The 20,759-nt window shown below is 38.2% G+C and overlaps 1 protein-coding gene across 3 annotated transcripts; it reads right to left on the bottom strand.

The window, feature by feature from the left end:
- Positions 1-4,435: 4,435 nt before the first annotated feature.
- On the bottom strand, positions 4,436-19,965 carry ZNF800 (zinc finger protein 800). 3 transcript variants are annotated; one of them, XM_034421328.3, is made up of 5 exons: positions 19,576-19,965; positions 14,659-14,763; positions 11,140-11,235; positions 9,387-9,530; positions 4,436-8,773 (listed from the first exon to the last, which is right to left on the bottom strand). In XM_034421328.3, the coding sequence occupies exons 2-5, from the start codon at positions 14,714-14,716 to the stop codon at positions 7,008-7,010; spliced, it is 2,064 nt and encodes a 687-aa protein (XP_034277219.2). In that variant the 5' UTR covers positions 14,717-14,763; positions 19,576-19,965; the 3' UTR covers positions 4,436-7,007. The 3 variants fall into 3 exon arrangements, with proteins under 3 accessions (XP_034277219.2, XP_034277211.2, XP_034277227.2); XM_034421320.3 differs by lacking the exon at positions 19,576-19,965 and adding an exon at positions 18,663-19,304; XM_034421336.3 differs by lacking the exon at positions 19,576-19,965 and adding an exon at positions 15,111-15,185.
- Positions 19,966-20,759: the final 794 nt, after the last annotated feature.

Here is a 20,759-nt window from a genome sequence, read left to right on the forward strand (position 1 = left end):
AGCCTAATCCCCGGCACGCCTCTTTTTCTGTTGCGCGTGCTTATCTCCGCGACGCTGCCAAGGATCCAGCCAAGACTCATCTCCCTCATTATTGTCCACCTGTGGCTGCATGGACGTGCTTGGCCCCGGGCCTATCTCTTGACCTTCAGCAGACACCGAAGGCATTGCCAGAGAGGAGGGTCCTGGAGAGGGAGGCCTTGCCAACTCCTCTCCTTCACTCTCTGAGTCTTCTCCTGCCGATAACACAGGCTCAGGTAACGGAGCCACAACACTACCCAAGTTTCTTACAAACACACAAACACATGCTTCTGATTGCTAGTAACTAATTTAATTCCAACAATTAAATTAAATTAAATTAAATTAAATTAAATTAAATTAAATTAAGTACTTAGAACTACGCCGACTTCAGTCTGACCTAAGCATAGTACATAAAATTATCTGCCACAATGTCCTACCTGTCAATGACTACTTCAGCTTTAACCACAACAATAAACGAGCAAATAATAGATACAAACTCAAGGTAAACCATTCCAAACTCGATTGCAGAAAATATGACTTCAGTAACAGAGTGATCAATGTCTGGGATGCACTACCTGACTCTATAGTTTCTTCCCAAAACCCCCAAAACTTTAATCTTAAACTGTCTACTGTTGACCTAACCCCATTCCTAAGAGGTCTGTTAGGGGCATGCATAAGTGCACCAGCGTGCCTACCGTCTCTGTCCTAATATTCCTTTTTACTTACTCTTTTCATGTATTCAAATTATGTTTATACTTTTACCTGTTATCTTATATATGCTTGACAAAATAAATAAATAAATAAATAAGAGAGAGAGAGAGAGAGAGAGAGAGAGAGAGAGAGAGAGAGAGAGAGAGAGAGAGAAAGAAAGAAAGAAAGAAAGAAAGAAAGAAAGAAAGAAAGAAAGAAAGAAAGAAAGAAAGAAAGAGGCAGACGAAACCCTCTCCCTCTGATAGTCTTCACTTTTGAGTGCTCCATTGTGATTTACTGGATTTGGAATGCTTTCCTTCTCTGTATGTAAGTTTTGTGCTTACCTTTATACCTCCACTCTATCCTTTCCTGTTAATCAGAATGAAAGACTTTCTAAACAAATTTAATAATCTCTACTGGGGTGTTTAAAGATGCCGCCCCATTCTATAACTATTAGAGCACAAGAATCAGACTGCATCTGGGGGAGTTGGTAACAAAGTTAGCTTACAACATGTTAGTGCTGACTCCCTACAACTGATTAGGAGGATTAATCAGCTGTACTCAAAGATAGTAGCAATTAGGTACTTTTTTCTCATTCAGGAAACAAATGAGCTACTCCCTCCCTGCATGTCTAAGAATGGACTTGTTTCCATTTTAAATGAAGTTCAAAGCTCCTTAACATCTGCTGTATCCTCTGCAGGGATATTTAAAACCTTTGCTCTGGCAGAGAAACTCAACCAGTTGATTCATTTACCTCATAGCTTCAGTTTCACATAACCAATAGCTGTCCCTGTTAGGGAAAAAAAGGTATAATAGTTCATTAACAAAATTAGATGTTACTGAATAAATTGACTCTGCTGCAACCTATACTGTTGATCAACCTATACCGGGGGTTAGCAACCCATGGCTCTGGAGCCGCATGCTGCCGGCCGGCTCCACAATTGATAGGGCTTTCAGTTAGGGCAGGTAGAGGAAAAAGGATGCCATGCTAGGAGAAGACTCTATGGTGGGGGGAACCAGAAAATCATCCATGGATGATTTTCTGAACTGTTATCAGAAATGAGACTGAGTTCTGTCTCCTTCAGCAGTCTTGGAAAAGCAGAATCCAAGAAATCAGAATTGTCAGCTTCAACTTCTACAGCAGTTCAATATTTAGACAATATTGAAAACCCTGTAATTTCCTGAAGGTGTAAGACCATGCTGCTAAATTAGAATATAAATGACTCTATGCTTTTCCATCGATTGGTGTAAATTGTCCTTAAATGCCTTAAGTTGTGATCTACAAAACTGGAACTTAATTATGCACTGCAGAAACTCAGCAGGTCAATAAAAACTAAGACTTTATAGATTTTTATTATAACTTTCATTTCTCTGTTTAATATGTACATATCTAGTGCAGTCAAGCACAACTGAAACCCATTACATTCATATCCTTATGCTAGTAACAGGGTGTAACTGTATTTTGTGATGAATATCTTATATCAAACGAGAATATGATTTGGTCTCACAATTTGTGAGTTTTTTCTTTTTTAAATCACTGTGAAAGATTGCATGTGAGATGCCAATATAAAGAAATGGTGGCCAAGAAAATCAGATTGGAAAGTTCTATCTAGTGGGTTACACTTAATATTTAAAGATAGGTTCAATTATAAGATCAAGCAATAATTTACTTAGGCGGTATTAGATGAATTTAGATTCACCTGACTTTGTAGGTACTGAGCAGTCAATTTAAATAATGAGATTCAGTAGAGCTACTTACTCTACTTACTTACTATATGGGATCACTCTTGAAGACCACCCAGCATGTCAAATTTTTCAATTTTCAATTTCCAAACATTGGGGTGCTGAAAAGTTGTGACATGCCTTGGGGATTATTGTTGTGTCCTGCCAGCTGCCAGCAGAGCTGCCAGAAGACTTGGATGATGAGGAGGTTGGTGAGGAACTTGTGCCAGTTCTGGAGTCTGGGGAAGGCTCTGATGGAGGCTCTGTGTCGGACCCAGAGATAGAGTCAGGGCCAACATTTCCCATCCACCGGAGAGGCAGCGCCTTTGGAGGCTGAGATATGTGGGGAGGAAGAACAGTTGGGGCCTGTTCCAGATGCACATATGTGCAGAGCTGTTAGGAGAGGTGAACAACGGAGGACAAGGAGACAACTCAGGAAACAAAGCACACGTGGACGCTAAATGGCCCCTCCTTGGCTGGGGAATAAACAGAAGGAAAGGGAAGTGGTTGTCGTAGGAGACAACAGTTCATATTTCTGAAGATTTTGCTCATTGTGTTTTGTGTTACAAAGACTGCTTGCCAGAACTTAATTTGCAGACATTTGGCTAGGAGCTCATGTCCTTGCACTTGCAATTATTGCAAGGAACTGATAAGGTCTGTTACTGCAGTTAACTCTTAGAAGGATTATTGCCTGGACTTTTCAGTGGGTGAATGCAATTAATTCACAAGAGGTAAATAAAGAGGGGTTTACATGACAAGTCTGTTTCTTGCTTCTGCTAAGGCTGAGTCAGAACAATTATAAAGCTATTTTGGTTACTTTAATATAATTTAGATGTGCTTGGTAACTAACTATGGTATATAAATGTTAAATTTTTAACATTTTGTTTCATTATGTATCTCTCAGCCTATATGATCTGGCAGGCTGGAGTATATCAGGTTTCTTTACTTAATCAATGCCATCTATCAGTACCCCAGAAGTGCATCTTCTATGTCGCAGCACCTACCCTGTGGAATGAAGTATCTCCCAAGATCTGAATGGCCCCCAACTTGCTGATACTTTGAAGAGCCCTGAAGTCTGGGATGTTTACTCAGGCCTTTGCTTTGATTAAAGGATAGGAAGCTTACATAGTTTTCATTTCATATGAACCATGGTGGCACATGTTAGAATGCAGTATTGTAGGTTACTTCTGCTGACTGCCGGCTGCCTGCAATTTGGCAGTTCGATTATCACTGGCACAAGGTTGACTCACCCTTCCATCCTTCTGAGGTCGGTAAAATGAGGACCGAGATAGTTAGGAGCAATATGCTGACTCTCTAAAGTGCTTAGATAGGGCTGTGAAGCAGTATATAAGTCTCAGTGCTATTCCTATTGCTATTTCTTCCCACCTGGTTTTGTCATCCTGCCATGTTTATCCTTTGTTTCTTGTTTTTAATGTTTTAAACAATTTGTAAATCATATATGATCCCAGCCATGTTCCTAATACAGAATCCTATGTGGCACAATTTTATTATGTCAGCTCAAAAGCTGATTGTTGCCAGGCTAGTGGCTAAGTAATTAGACCTTTTTTTTTTTTTTTGTCATGAATCGTCAACTCTTTCTCATTTGCTTGTAGTAAATGTTGCCTTTCTGACACAGTGAAAACAACGTTGCAGTTGATTTCTATTCCAGCTCTTTTTCACTCTATAACAGTGGTAATGAAACCATGACAAGTGTGTCACAGATGACACACCATTTCATTTTTGGTGACCTTTCAAGCCTCCAGGCTCTCTGAAAGGGGATGTATGACATGCCAGCAAAGTCAAGTTTAGGCATTTTTTGAATTTTTGACATGACGAGTCCAAAAGATTTGCCATCACTGCCCTAGAAGAAAAGAGGAAAACAAATCCCTCTCCCTAAACTGCATAATTCTGATATAACCAACTGTTCTTACAGGTTTTCCACAGTAACGTATATAAATATAAACAATATCTCAACTATGCTTTTGATAAAGAGGGCCTAAGTATATTTAGCTGAAATAATTTCCAGTTTATTCAAATAAAGTACATTTATCCAAGCATGTACATTCAACATAGAACATTTCCAGAAACAGTTACAGTCCATTTTCCATTCACAGTTTTTTAGTGCAAAGCACTAAAAGGCCAAACATGTATTCATAAAAGAATATTTTTTTATTTATGATCAACATTTTCAGATATATTTTGTACAAAAGGTTTATATGGACACAAGGCATTCCCTTAGCAAGGGAGTCAACCAGTATTTTAGAAACGGCATTTCTTCTGATATTCAGTATCTGGCAATTTGACACAAATCACTAAACATTTTCTAAAATTTTTAAAAAGGCGCACAAACCTGCCAAAAATTCGTAATGGAAGGTGTGCTACTGTTTTGCTATAGAACTGATTATAAAATAGACAATAATGAGCAAATCCCTTATAAACGTTACAAAAAAAGGTCAAGTGCTACCTAAAGTGGTCATTCAACATTTTGTGGGCAAAACAAAAAAATCCTTGCACTATTCTTCTTAGGCAATAATTAACGTACTACAAAACAAATATTTGAATATGAATATTCTACCAAAAAAAAAAAAACCCTCTACTATCTTCACAGGGATATTAGTGTAATGTCTTTAGAAGAAATCACTAACAGAAATTTAAATTCTGGCTATTAAAGTGCTTGTGTGTAATTTTATTTTTTTTAAAGAACAATTAAAATAGGGGAATGTGGGTAGTTTGTAAACCTCCATATGAAAAACTGTTGAATGTGCTAATCATTCAAAATCACTATAGATTTTGATAGTACAATTCAGATTTAATACTCCCCAAAATTACTCAACCATGAATTGAATTTAAAGCAAATGCTAGATTACAATTCATTCAAATTATACTAAGAAAACTGCTCATATACATTCATTTATATATATAAAAATATTTTAAGTACATCACAAAGCATTTGCTTAGTAGTATATCACAACGAACATAAAAGTCTTTCCCATAAAATCAGAATTAAGTAAGGACCACACCTATGAACCATATGTTCTAGGTGGTAATTTCATTTTAAAATGTTTCCAAACTTTCCTTTCAAAATGTTCATTTCATTACTACCACTCCGGAATTGCATCAAGTAAAACAACTGGTTTTCAATTTTAGGTGTTATTTTTAATGAAGTTTAATTTTGTTGGATAAGATGTTACATTGTTTAAGAGTCAACACATTTAGTCTGAAAATACCTTATTCTCATAGTACTATTCTAGATTTTAGTGGTTCTAATTTCAAATATTATCACATTATTTGAACTAAGGAGAAATATATATATAATATAAACTGTAACCAATTTTAAAAGTTTTTTGTTTACTAGTAGCATAGAAATCAGACTTTCTCTGATAAACTGGTTGCTTATTTGGGTAAAAACTGAGAAAATATTCAATTGATACCCATAATTCTTTGATCCAGTAGAAACTTTTATCTACAGGATAGGAAGGGACACTTTTACTAAAAATTCTGTGTTCTCTTTGTATCACTTCCTTCACTGGCTGAAGAGCCCCCTCTAAACATGGGAAAAAGGGAAAAGTAAGATATAGGGTCAAAAATCTGTATCATCACTGGTTTAGAGATTTTTTTTTATTTTATAAAAAGCGAAAACAAAACAAAAACTAACCAACCAAACTTTCAACCAACCTGAAAATAGCTTTCAAATGCTTGGAAACTTGTCTTACATAATTTTTTAATATTAATACCAGAATTCACAAGTAATTTAATTTTATGAAGTTACCTTCAATTAAAAGAGGCTTTGCACCTGTTTACTGAGATACTCACATTTCTCCCTTAAATTGAAACAACTTTTCTCTGTCATAGGAATTTAAAAACACTATTCTTTCCTTAACTGCTGGTTGTCCAAGATTTTTCAATTAAAGCAAGGTAATTTGGAATTGTTCCATATTTTCATTACATAAAATAAACTGATATCCCTACCCAGTCCAAATTAATTCTGTAAAAAAGAGTTAAAATTCCAGAAAAAAATAACCAAGTACCAAAAACATTCCTTAAATAAAATAATGTTTTTTAAGTGATGATCTTCTCCTAATACAAAAGGAATGGTGCTTTAAATACAAAAGTATTTACTTTTGTACTCTAGGGTTTAAGTACTCTAGGGTTTAAGAGTTATATACCATTAATTTAAAATACAAATGTATTTTCCAAATTCTATGCCAAAAAAGTTTCCTAATGTATTAAAGCAACATACTTAGGCAACATCACATCCATAGATCTTCAGTTCATATATGCTTGCTGTGCCTGGTCAGTACCAATGAAGTGCAAAGTTCATTTTAAAAATCATTTGGAACTATGGAACTATTAACGAAATATACAAATACTAATATATAATATTAAACTTTGAAGAACCATGTGTGTATTAACTTAAACTGCTTTTAGGTTCACTGTCATGAAAAAAAGTTAAACTCTTTTTTTAATGAATGCAATAGTCTTTTACCGTCTGAAGCATTAGATCTATAAAAGATGTGATTGCACTCTAAGTACCAATGGAAAATTTAGGCATGTATTTAAGAAGGCACTAGTATTCTTCAACAGACAAGAGCTTTAGATCTTGTACTTCTGCCTTTGGTTTTGTTGTCTTCTTCAGGTGAATGTGTCACATTTGCTTTATGAGTCTTCTTGTGATGTTCTAAGAAAGTCTTTTTGGCAAACGCTTTCCCACATTTATTGCATCTGTGCAGAGAAAAGTTTTTTGTGACTTTCACTTCAATGCCAACATCAGTTCCTTCATATTTTTTATTTGGTGAGTTAGAGGTAATGTCTTGTTTTGAACCATTCTGTTTACCTTCATCCCTCTGAGGGCCTCTTTTTGCCACCTTTTTTAGAATGCTGTCAATAGGTTTTTTTATTGCTCGGATTTCTAAACTTGCGGTTATCTTACCAAGGTAACGTGAAGACTTTTTATGTACTACAGTTATGTGTCTTATCACATCACGCTTTCGGCGTGTTTCGTAAGTGCAGAGGGGACACCTGTAGAATTTAACATAAATATTATTTCCATCTGTGTGCAACTCAATGTGCTTTGTTAAGTTTTGTTTAGAAGTAAATTGGCGTTTACAGAGTTTACAGTAAAGCTTTTTAAAATCAAAGCCAACTGACAGCCTTGGCTTCCTGGGCTTTTTGAGACCACTTGTAAGAGATTGATTATTTGACTTTGATTTCTGACAGCTCTGCTTAACTTTATTTTTTTTAGCTGGAGTTACATTCTTTTTTCCAGTGGATGATATGCCTTTTCGTTCAGTGGGTGTTTTCTTTTTTTCACTGGATACTGCATTCTTTCTCTCAGTGGATGATTTATTTTTTCTTTCATTTGAATTATTTATTCCCTTTACTTCATTCTGCAAAGAACTGCAGATGGAAGGCATAGATTCCGCAGATTCTGTTGGTTCAATTTTCACTTTCACTTCTGATTTAGCCTTTCTCTGTCTTTTAGGATTCTTAGTAGAAAGAGTTATCTTGTGAACAATCTGCATATGCCTTTTAAGCATTACCTGGGAACTATATTTCCTCTTACACAAGAGGCATTTGCAAGCAGTTAAATTGTACTCAGCTTTTGAAGGCTTTTGTTTTTGTGTTTTAGCAGTTTTTGCAGAGGTTTTATCCAAGGATAAAGGCTGTCCAGGTTTTGTAGCTATATCAGGAGTTATAGAATCCCGTCTCAGTCCTCTATGAACTTCATCAAAATGCCTTCTTACATTGGCTTTTGTAGCAAATGATTTAATACACAAAGGACAACTTTTACCCAAAGTTACCAAAACATTCTTATTGCGGCCCCTTCCAGATGTCTGACTTGGCCTTTTTTTAATCTGAATAAATTTTTTTAGTTCTTCCATCTTTTTTTTATGGACTTTCCTAATATGACGGCGTATACTGCGTCTGGAATGAAATTCTTTTTTACACAGGCAACAAATTAATTGATGACCAGAATCAGAATTATTATCACATTCTAATTTAGGTTTTGAGCATGGGGCAGGTTCTTCTAGAGTTGGCATTGCCTTGTCAACAACTAAGGGAGGAGTCTCTTCAGCTTTTGTTTCTGAAGTATCTGATACTGGTTTAGGAGGAGGTTCTGGTGTATGTTCTGGTGTTTCTACAGAAGCTTGGTCAGGAACAGTGTTTGTATCAGTGTTCTCCACTGAACTATCTGCCTTTGAAACATACTGAAACACAGCATTCTGGTTTGTTTCTATAGGTTCCAAACGTATTATATAATCTTGCTTGTTCACTCTTGGATACATAGCTTCTAGGAGATCAGTTATGGCTTGACTCTGTTTATCATTTATATCAGGAGAGTCTAAAATATAAAACAGAGTGTTTAAATTACACAATTTTACACTAAAATGTGTTTGTTAAAAATAATATAACAGTAAAGTACATTAAGACAACATTATAAGAGGGGAAGACAGTATCATAAATGCTCTTCCATAGACATTCAAGTCAACTAACATTCAGCCTTTTCTGTTCTGGAAACATTAACCACCCTTTGTTCAGAAAGGAAAGGGTTAGGGTTAAGAATGAGTAGCTCAAAATCACGTCACATACAGAATCTCACAGAACACTTATATATAGTGTGCAACCACAGGGTGGTGGTGTTTTTTTGAAGAAAAATTAAATTAAATTAAGTACCTGTCAATTTATTTGCTCATATTTTTAACATTAAAAATTTATTTGCCCCTTTCCATATTCTTTAGAAACTCCTGTAAGTAAGAAAGTAAGTAATCTTCTATTTATAATGTACAGTACGGATACAGTATGGATATAGTACAGATACAAGAAATTCTATTTTTAAGAGTATGTATGCATGCTTTATAGAAAAAAGCTACGTTTCAACAATCACTATCCTTAAAAGCATTATCCCACTATAACTTTAAAATCTGAGGAAGAAAATTTAGAGAAGAGAAACTTACTGTCATCCATCCGAAGACTTGGTGGACAATAGTATTTTTTATGAGTTATTAAATTTGGTAGCCCTCTGAAGAGACTGCGGCAGAATTTGCATTCAAAAATGGTATCCACGTCTTTTAGCAAAATATGCTTGAGTTGTTTAGTTCCTAAACAAATCATTAAAAAAAATTACCAGGACAGCATATTCACTTGTTCACCTGGACAAGTGCTTTAACTGATGTTAGGTAAACGATAAAAATAATTGCTTTATCTAATCATCAAAAACAATATGATTCAAATGAATTGTGTGGTAATATTTCATCCATGCAAAAAAATAACTTTACCTGAAAATAGTAAGGCTGCTTCAACAATGTGCTTAGAAAATATCTGGTTTGCATGCTACAAGCTTACCAGGTATAATTTAACTGGCAGATGCATGCTCCTATCTATGAGTTTCAAGAATGCAGTTTTTCTTCTTCATTCTCCAGTTTAGGCTATACAAATATTCTGACTGTTATATACAATCTTTCGTTCTTTCTTTCTTTCTTTCTCTCTCTCCTTCCTTCCTTCCTTCTTTCCTTCCTTCCTTCTTTCTTTCTCTTTCTTTCTTTCTTTCTGTCTACGGCTGCCTCTCCCACAGCTGTGAATGTGGGTAGCATACAAAGTGATATATTGTAATGCCACCATGAAATGTATGGAATACATGACTACTATTTAACACAGTGAGGCCTGCCTCCTGTTGTTTTGCTAGTTTTACTAGTTTATATATAATTAAAAACCTTATGTCATTTAAAAAGCCACAAGTACCGGTAATCTTTTATGATAGTCTAAGAATCATTTAAAGGAAAACAGTTTTTTTGAAAAATATTACTATTATCAACAATAAAAACTTAAATAAAAACTCTTAAATACCAATATGAAAGCATTAAAAGCACTCTGATCTTAGAACATTATACTATAATTTCCTGAATGAAGAATTATGTCTTCGATACATCATACTGTTTCCTGAAAGAAGACAGATTAGGAGATATTTGATCTATTTTGGGAAGAGTCTTCTATAACTGGGGTGCTTTATGTTTTGATTCATTCATCTCACTTCATCATAGGAGGATATGTTCTGCACCAAATGCAGATTCCAGACAAACTGATGGACAAGCCCATTAAGTGTACTGCAGCAATTCAACAAAGGATACCTCAATCAAGCTACAGTCATAGTAGGAACACTAGGTAGAACACGCCCCCGGAGGGCTGGGTGCATGCAGGGAGCACACGTATATGCGCAAGGTGCATGCGCTGGGGCTATATGTGCATTGCATTTTGGGGGTTCAGGGTGCACGTGCACATTCACGGGTGTGCGCGCATGCTTTGGGCACTTGGGCTGGAAAAGGTTAGCCATCACTTCTATAGAACTTGTAACCTCCAAAGTCATTCCTATAGCCTCTAGTGTCCAGATGTTAATAAATTAATTAGTTAGTTTAAATTTCATATTTCTTAACCACTCGTCTCACTCAGAAAGGGGCTCTGGGCGATGCTGTTGTTATGAAAAACATTATGGGAATTAACAGACTTAATGAACTTTAAAAGTTAAATTAAGTTAAATTAAATTTTTTGTCCTCACACTGCCTACTTTTTTTAATTTAAAGTTCTAGATATGCTTCTCAGACGACAAGTATCTCTTCAGGCCAAATAAGGTTACACATGGTAAAATGAATTAATCATGAAAGTATCCCAAAAATATTAAAAGGAAAAAAAAAGGAATAAACAAAAGAAGCATACCTGATCGAAAACATTCAATAATTTGCTGGATTCCAGATTTTGATGTATGAAAAGGTTGCTGTAATAAAGGTGGATCTCCAGGTTCCAGCACACGTACTATAAAATATTGAAAATGGAAGTGTTAATTAATTGAGTCACTACATGAATGGTAGCTTACACTGCAGTCTGAAAAACCACCAGTAATAACTAATTTCTCATCTCCAACTTCAGTTTTTGTTTGTGCTTCATGCCTTGTTTTGAGGAAAAGCAAGTGTACATTTTGTTAATTAATCTATTTTGTTAACATATAACACAGAAATATTTTTTCAGATCTAACACAGAAATTCCAAAAAATACACATGTATACAAATTGGTACATATTGCATCTAGGGCACATAATTTATCAAAGGAAATATATAATTAGCTCTTTGTCATTTTTTTATTGATATTAATGCAACACCAACAGCAACAATAATTTAGACTGTTTGCAAGAAAACTATTTCTCTCAACTGTAGAGTATGCTGGAAAATTTTAGCCACGTTAAAAAATCTATATCAATCAATCATACGTTTTAATAAAACAATCAATTCTTCTACAATAATTGGCATATTGATTTACTATGAATAAAGGCATCCCTTTAGTTTTAAATTACACCTGTATTATGTAAAATACCTCTGCAGTATAAAATGCCTCTTAGAACTCCTAATCTGAACCCTGTGTAGAAAATCTACTCTTTGATCTCTCAGTGCCTTTGACACTCTTGATTCCAATATCCTTGTAAGCTGGACCTGCCAATTGGGAACTGGGGGCACTGTTTTATGGTGGTTCCCTTCCTTTCTCTGTGGCTGGTTCCAATCAGTGTTGGTTGAGATGACTGATCACTCCCTGCCCCTCCTTTATAGGCTGTAGGTTTTATTCTTTCCCCTCCTTTTCAATATCTCCATGAAACCATTGGGTGAGGTCATATGCAGTTGACAGTGGTAAAATGTAAAATTTGTTACTACCGGTTCTGTGGGCGTGGCTTGGTGGGGGAGTGTAATGTGACTGGGTGGGCGTGGCCAACTTTTTTTTTTTTTACTTTTAAAAGCATTTTTTCTACAACCTTAAGAGGCAGAAAAAAATGCTTTTAGAAGCCTCTGACGATCAGGCAACTCAGCTGGGATCACCAGAGGCTTTTAAAGGCATTTTTTTTCCTACAACCTCTTTGGCTGAAGAGGTTGCAGAAAAAAATGCTTTTAAAAGCCTTTGACAATCCCAGCTCAGCCGCGCGATCATCAGAGGCTTTTTTTTTTTTTACTTTTAAAAGCATTTTTTCGGCCGAAGAGATTTTAAAAGTAAAATAACAGCCTCTAATGATCGCGTGGCTCAGCTGGGTATGGGGGGGGCAGGGATTTTTGCTACCGGTTCTCCGAACCACCTGCTGCCATCGCTACCGGATCAGGCGATCCGGTCCGAAACAGTAGCATTTCACCCCTAGCAGTTGGGATATAGTAATAGCACTTAGACTTACATGTATATACCACTTCACAATGCTTTACAGCCCTCTCTAAGCGGTTCACAGAGTTAGCATATTGCTCCCAACAATCTGGGTCCTCACTTTACCTACCTCGGAAGGATGGAAGGATGAGTCAACCTTTTCATAACATACCATATCATCAGCATACGGATATGGTATGATCAATATACTGATGATATCCAATTATATCTTTTGCCCCTGGGCCAGCCAAGTGAGCAATTAAGACTAGGTTTAGATGGAGAAGAATTAAATCAGAATTCTCTGATTTAAAACTATATGGTTATGGTTTTGATGTTGGTAATACATCAGATATTAATATATAATGGCTAGAATGTTGCCTTAGAATATACAATAAAATTTACATTAATTTTTCAATTCTTGGAACAATATATAAGGTGTATAATATTTAAAATATAATATTTAATGTTTATCATATTTTATTATTTATTATAATTTAAATGTTTGAATTTGTTGTCATTTTTTCCCTAAACTCTTCCTTACTAATTTGATATGTGACCTTTGAATGTTCCTAAGTAATATTTTCTCTGAAAAGAAAATTAATAAAAGCACATTGGAATTTGAATATGGGGTCTGACTTTTGGTATACTCTGTTATGGTATCTCCTCAGCAATAGGGTTATGCAATGTTTCAAATATGATTCTCATAATACTTCAGAATGTATTACAATGCTTCATATGTAAGGACATAAATGTAATACATCCCTGCATTTCCTTGAAACTGCTATGTCTTTCCTAGGGTCACGTGTCAAACTAGCCCAAGAACAATGTAGCACAATCCAGCTAAAGTCCAATTGTTTTTTCTTATATCATATAGACAGAATCTTGCCAGACTAAATCTATATTATCCTGGGAAAGGCTATCTTAAATCTCTCTCTCTTTCCACAATCCATCTTCAAACTGTGTTGTCCCTTCTCTAGCCCCCTTCTTTGGAATGTGCTATCTCCTTCCTGATAACCTTCTGCAGTTACTGTAGTCCCTCACATCATCTCTCCCTTCAAAGACACATTCTATCACATCATGTGACAGGTGCAGAAAGAAATTATGTGGACCTGTGGAAAAGTGTACAGAGAGGTCCTACATCTGTTCCCTCAAAAGTTTCAGCGCACCTTTTAAAAATTAATATAATATAAAGTCTTGCACTGCCTATTCAGCCATAAAACTGACCAAAATCAAGAACTTTTCCCTCAGGTATATAGATATTTACTTGGGAGAAAACTCGCTGAAAACAGTGACACAATTTCTTCGGTCACCATGAATAGATAGGCAATAGCTATATTCATCAAAATTATTCCACAGATTCTCCAACTGAATGGAGCATATGCTCTAACGTTAAGTGTGTCTGTGTGTTCATAGAACACGCATACACACACACACAAATGTCTTTAGCTTCAACAAAAATTTGAAAAATTGTTTCTAAAATATATGCACATATATTCTAAATACTCAGTATCAAACTGAATTATAAAGGTATACAACTATTTTAGCCTGAAAATCATATTTATGTTTTATTATATTTCAGTACATAAAATATTGTTACATACTTATATATCAAGCTATTTATTTACAAAAACTGTTCCATATGTATTGGAACGCTGGTCAGTTTGGTCTAATAGTTAAGGCACAAAGCTAGAAAGCAGGAGACTGTGAGTTCTAATCCCGTTTTAGCCATGGAAGCAAGCTGAGTGACTGTGGGCCAGTCAGTCTCTCTCAGCCCAACTCATATCACTGAGTTGTTGTGGGAAAATTGTAAGAGGAAGGTGTATTGGATATGTTTGCCATCTTGAGTTATTTGTTAAAATAATAAAGGCATGGTACAAATAAATAAATAAATAAACTACACATTTTGCTTATTGTCAAGTCCAGACACATAAACATGCTATATCTAAACAATTTATGTAACATTAATATATTTTATCCAAGTATTTCACAGAAAATAAAACTCAATATGTGAAGAATACAAAAATTGCAAAAGTGGAACTTTCAGTATTAAGACAATACTATTACCTGGTTCACAGCATCCATGGTGGTGATCAGTCTGACAGTACTTGTCTCTAAGAGGCATTTTCTACATCAATAACTTGCTTTCCTTCTACATTCAGTAGATTGTTTCTGATAAAATAAATCAGTATTAATTGTTTTACATGGTAATTTATAAAACCAATAGTCTGAAAAATCAGTTGTGGATATGGAACACACTTTCAGACATGCAAAAATAAATTCAAGCTATGATTGTGTGCATGCAGAAGCACACACATTTTAGTACATCAAAAAGATACCCTTAAAGAGTTATAGCTTATGTAACTGTTACAATTAGAAGCTGTTGCATCGATTTGCTTCTGAACCAAATTTTGTAACACAACTTGTCACTCCTGATTCAAATTAAATGAGTCTAATTTATGCCTTGTCTATAGCCCCCTCCCTTTTATCTCAGATCTGCCTGTCAGTTTCAAACTTACTTAGCTTACTGATGGAGCCAATGATGGCGTTCAAACAGCAAAAGAATCTCAGAAAAAAAAAGTTAGAAAATATACAGTCCTAAAACAGCCTTTACATTTTCTAAAGGCCCAGACAGTTCCTAAAGGCTGCTTGCAGCTACCATAATTGCCACCCAAGGAGGACCTAGATCAGATGAATCTGTAGAATATAGGATTTTAAATCACGAGAAGTATTCAAGGTTATATATTCATTACAAACATGGTATCTTGTAAATGAATTCCAAAGGTAACAGGGATAGGCAACCTGCAGTCCAGATTATGTGTGGCCATTGGTCTACTTTCATGACCCTCAAGCTAATTATAAAAGCTTTTTGCTATTAATCAATTCAGGCTTTTGATATTGTCCAATAATGTTATCTGAAGTGAGATACTTCACTTCAGATAACTGTAAGATGTAATAGGAAGAGAAGGAATGGTGGTATCATCTGTTCTGGCTATGCCATCCTTGTTTCAATCTCATCCATCATTTTCATGTATAATGCATGTCTAAATAGATTATCTAACAAAAATTTTTATCACCTTGATCTGCACTGCTAGCATATGTATTTTCAATGAGAACTGACACTGATTAAAACACATGCTTTATCTAAATGCAAAATAACACAACAGATGACAAATATCAAAACAATATTTATTGGGATGCATGCATAAAGTTGGTTCCTATGTCATCATGTATGAATAATTCTCCTGTGCTTTTCAATTCAACTTTGATAGAAGCAAAGATTCTATATATTATTCAATAATTTCATATTAGTTGTAGCAATACAACTAATACAACGCTCTCTACATGGGGCTGCCCTTGAGGACCACTCGGAGGCTTCACCTGGTGCAAAATGCAGCCGTGCGGGTTGTGATGGGAGAATCCCGATACTCCCATGTTACAACCCTCCTGCGCAGTTTGCATTGGCTACCGGTTGCCCTCCGGGTGAGATTCAAGGTGCTGGTGTTGACCTATAAAGCCCTACATGGCTTAGGACCAGGATATTTGGCGGACCACCTACAGCCAGCAACAACATCCCATCGCCCGGTTCGCGCCCATAGAGAGGGCCTACTCAGGGTGCCGTCGGCTAGACAGTGGCGGCTGGCAGCCCCCAGGGGTAGAGCCTTCTCGGTTGGGGCGCCCACCCTCTGGAATCAACTCCCCTTGGAGCTCCGACTAGCGCCTGACCTTTGCACCTTCCACCGGGAATAAAAAACTTGGCTTTTCAAATCCCTTGACCTGGTCTGATGATGGGGTTTTAAGGGTTTTAATGGGTTAATTTTAAATTTTTTAGATTTTAGTCTTTATTTTTACTGTGGCTTGTGTTTTATTGTTGTGAGCCGCCCTGAGTCCATTGTGAAATAGGGCGGCATATAAGCTGAATAAAATAAATAAATAAATAAATAAATACTGTTTCATTCATTTCCTTTGTATCACCACACATATGAATTTACATATACCTTGTACTAGAAAGCTAAACAACAATAATTCCAGCAGCAATTCCAGGAATTACTGTTATATTGGATTGAGACTAGAAACATTCAGGCAGTTAAATTTGTTAGGTCACTATCTTTATCTTAGCCTATCTCACAGTATATTGTTATGAGATCTCAGATATACAGTAAAATAACTAAAAATTTCACTTGCAAATGATCCTTCATTACAGTAAACTACAAGAATTCCTTCAAAAATAACTAAGTAAATTCATATAATACTGCTACATACTGAGATTGTGCACTTTCTGTTCAATATGTAAGCCTTTTCAGAAATTATACACTCATTCTAAATTTCCTATGCTTGCCATATTTTTATATCTGTTTTTGTAGGACTGAGTTACTTCAGTGACAGATGGTTTTTATCTGTCCAGTTTGGTCAGGAAAACTGGGCATATTGTGGCTCTGGAAAGCCTAGGAATGTCAGCAAACCATAGCTTATCATGTAGGAATCCAATTGACTTCTGAATGTAATTGATAACATCTAAAAGTTTATGAGTCATGGCTATCTACAAAATATATTAGCCTGATCCACATAAAACATTAGTTTATGTTTTAAATGCATTATTTAACATGATTTTGATTAAAAGCATTTGTATTAAAAGCAAGTTCAAGTGCACAACCCTCTCCTTACATAACTGAGAAAAGAAATAAATTAGGATTTAGTGTTCCTGGTTTGTGAGATCTACAATGTACAGACTGTTGTCTTTTAAAAAATCTTTATTAAATAAATTGTAAAATTAAATTAAAGGGCTTGGAACTTCCTTAACCACTGACAACAGAAAACTCTAATCATCAGAATCATTGAGATGGGAGGCTATAGAAATGTATTTATTATGACATACATTTTTCAAGCCATATCATTCACATATAAACACACATTCTCTGGATTATCTATATTAATATCATAAGAAAAGTCCTTTAGTTAATAGTGTAGCTATTTTCATCTTCTTTATAACAAAACATTATGTAGCAACCTCCCCCTGCAGAATGACAGGTCCCTACTGTTTTTCTTTTTTTACAGACAGCAGAGTATAACTGACCACGTGCAGAATATCTTTAGCACCTGAAATGCTGGGAAAGCTGAAAGGAAGAGAAGAAGGGGGCAACCAGCAGCAAGATGGACAGACTCCCCAGTGATGAGCGTACCAAAAGATGATCTGAGTACTTTAGAGACAAACCACCATGCAGAAAATCTATCTTATGTGATCACTAAGGGTTGACAACAACTCGACGGCATATTATCCATTATTCCTCACACACCCACTTCGCTTTAACCTACGGACCGACACAGAGATTCAGAACCTCCTAAGCCAAATCTGCCAGGACTGAGCGGCCACCTAAGAAAAGGTTTAAAAGAAAATACGGGGAAATGTCCACAACCCCCTTAGCCCCTTTTTAACGGGGGGGGGGGGGTATCATCGGATCCAACCCCAAATCCACGTCCACCATTACGGCTTAATCCCCCTCAACACCTTTCCCTCCTGCCGCACAAATACAGGCACTTCAACCGGGAGAGCGCTTCGTCCAGACCGGGCGCCTTTCTCCCCTCGCTTCTCCCCACCCCTGGGCTTCTCCTTTCGGGCCACCTGTCACTTAATCAGCCAGGCACTTTTAGAAAAGCCTGGATAGCTCAGCAGACTAATGCATTGTAATTTAACTCCAGCTGTCTGCAATTACTCTAAGTTCGAATCTCGCCAGGCTCAAGGTTGACTCAGCCTTCCATCCTTTCTAAGGTAGGTAAATTGAGGACCCAGTTTGTGGGGGCAATAAGCTGACTTTGTATAAAATATACAAAAGTATGAAGGCTATTGCTTAACGCATTGTAAGCCGCCCTGAGTCTCCGGAAAAAGGCGGAATATAAGTCAAATTATATATTTCAAAAAAGCAACAGCGGGATCGCACATAAACATAAACACACACACACACACACACGATGCGCACAAAGTCTCAGACCTCCCAGCCTTCGCGGGAGCTGAGCCGGCGTGGCTGTGGAGAGGGGCTGGCTGAAGAAGTTGTTCCAGCGGCCACCACACCTACCGAGGCTCCTGGAAGACGGGCAGCCGCCAGCCCAGCCGGAGGAGAGAGGAGAAAGGAGGCGATTTAGCCCATCAAGCGCAGCCCCGCTCGGCGGTTCTCGGACGGGACGGCAGTGCGCGCGGAAGGGAAGCCCGAGGACGGCGCCGAGCGCCCGAGGCTCTCCAAGGCAGCGGCAGGTGACAGCGGGCGCCGGCCGAGTCCTCTCACGGGCAGCCGCGCCGACCCTGCCTCCGCCGAGGAGGAGGGGAGGTGGAGGAAAGGGAAGCGCTCCCGCTCAGCGTCCCGACTGAAAGTTATCGTCGCCCGTCCCGCCCAAGCGGCCGCGCGACGCGACCCCGGAGCCGGATGGGCGCAAGGGCAGGAAGTGACTGCGGCCGCGGCAGGCCTGGGGCAGCGCAGCACGCATGCGCCGCACCCGGCTTCTCTCCAGCTCGCGCTCTCACACAAACATACACGCGCGTACACACACACACACACACACACACCCCTTCGCGGGTCCGAGGCTACCTCACGGCACCTCCACCCGCCCACAGAGCCAATCTCAGGCAGGTGGTTATTCCTGCTCGAGGAGGCGAAAATTGAAAGAGAGTGGGGGGGAAAAAAAAGGAGGCAAAAATAAAAAGAGAAAGAAAGGGAAAAAAAGGGAGGGGGAGTGCGCGCGCACACCACTTACCTCTTCCACGTGCGCTTCAGCCAATGGGAAAGGAGCGGCGCGCGATGGCAGTCTGCTGGGGGTGCCGCGGCCCCTCTAGTTCTGGGGGGGGGGGGTTCCGAGGAGTGGGGAAGCCGCCGCGTGCCTTAAGAGTTCGGGGCAGAGCGCGCGCGGGGCGGCCCCCAGCAGCGGTGCCTGTGGCTCGCGCGATTGCCCTGAGCTAGAAACTAGCTGCCCACCCAAACCATCCACAGACCTTACCTCGTGCGAACTCCCGCTCTGGAGTTGATCGAATAAACACAGCCTACGCACTGAAGAGTTTAGAGACCTCAAACCGCCCCCTGGGCTTTTGCCGTGGCTTCTAAGCTCCAGTTTGGAAAGCGCTGCGAAGGAGTGAAGTGGGGGGAAACTCCACTCATTTAGGCGAATGCCTTGGAAGGCCTGCCGTTTTCCCGCTTACGGCTCGAAGGGCGATATAGGGATTATACCGGGGGTGGGGGGGGGCGGTGCACTTTATAAACCCGCAATCCAGGTTTGTAAAGTGCAATTGCGGGGAGTTTAGGATGAGGCGTGAAGTGACGCGCGAAACGCTTTTCAGAAGTGAAACAAAGCCGCGGAAAGTTCCTACGCTCGTTCCGCGCAACGCGTTTTCCTGGAAAAGGGGAGTGGCAGCTGTCATGCCGCGGCTTTCGCAGCCCCCGGAGTGTTTGTAGGCTTGAGTGGAAATTGCCGGAATTTGAGCGTTGGACGGCGGGAGGTCCAAAGACGTTGCTTGTGTCGGCGTACCAGACTCCCGTCGGTTCTTGCTTGGATGCTTTGGTTTGCCCCGTCTTGTTGCTGTTGGGCTTCATTGGCCGTCCTTTTGTGTAATCTTCCTGCGTAGCAAAAGATAGCGATGTGCTCACACTGTTGTCTCGCAGAGGGTGAGAAGTTTTGCATCATTGCAGGTGTCTTAAAAGTACCATATGCTGCATCCCAGTAATCTAAACGCGGTGGAAATAATGTTTGGCACCCAAATTACGGCCGCAAAGATAAAGGGGATCAGTGCCTGATGAAACCTGGAGTTGGACAAGAATGCAGTGGGATAACCGGGAAGATAGAAAGCAGAGCTTCACTTGCACTGCATGGAAATCGAATGGCTTGTAAGATAAGTACAGTATATATCTAAATCTATAATGGACATTCAGTAATTTTTTGCTTTGCAAAACTTCTGAAATACTGTAAAACCATGGCAGCAAAATATTCTCTGTTTACCTTGACAATAAGGCAAGAGAGAGCATTTTATTCTGTTTATTCAGATGACTTGTTTCATCTGAATATGGTTAAAAGTTAAAACCACAGAATGTATATCAACGAAATAGTCTTGCAATGTTCTTTTTTTTCTTTGGAAGAAAGGGAGTAACCCTTTCAAATTAGAATGATTGGAAATTGCAATTTCTCTCTTG

The sequence above is a fragment of the Pantherophis guttatus genome, chromosome 7, assembly GCF_059756535.1.
Source record: "Pantherophis guttatus breed Tessera chromosome 7, ASM5975653v1, whole genome shotgun sequence".
Classification (NCBI taxonomy): domain Eukaryota; kingdom Metazoa; phylum Chordata; class Lepidosauria; order Squamata; family Colubridae; genus Pantherophis; species Pantherophis guttatus.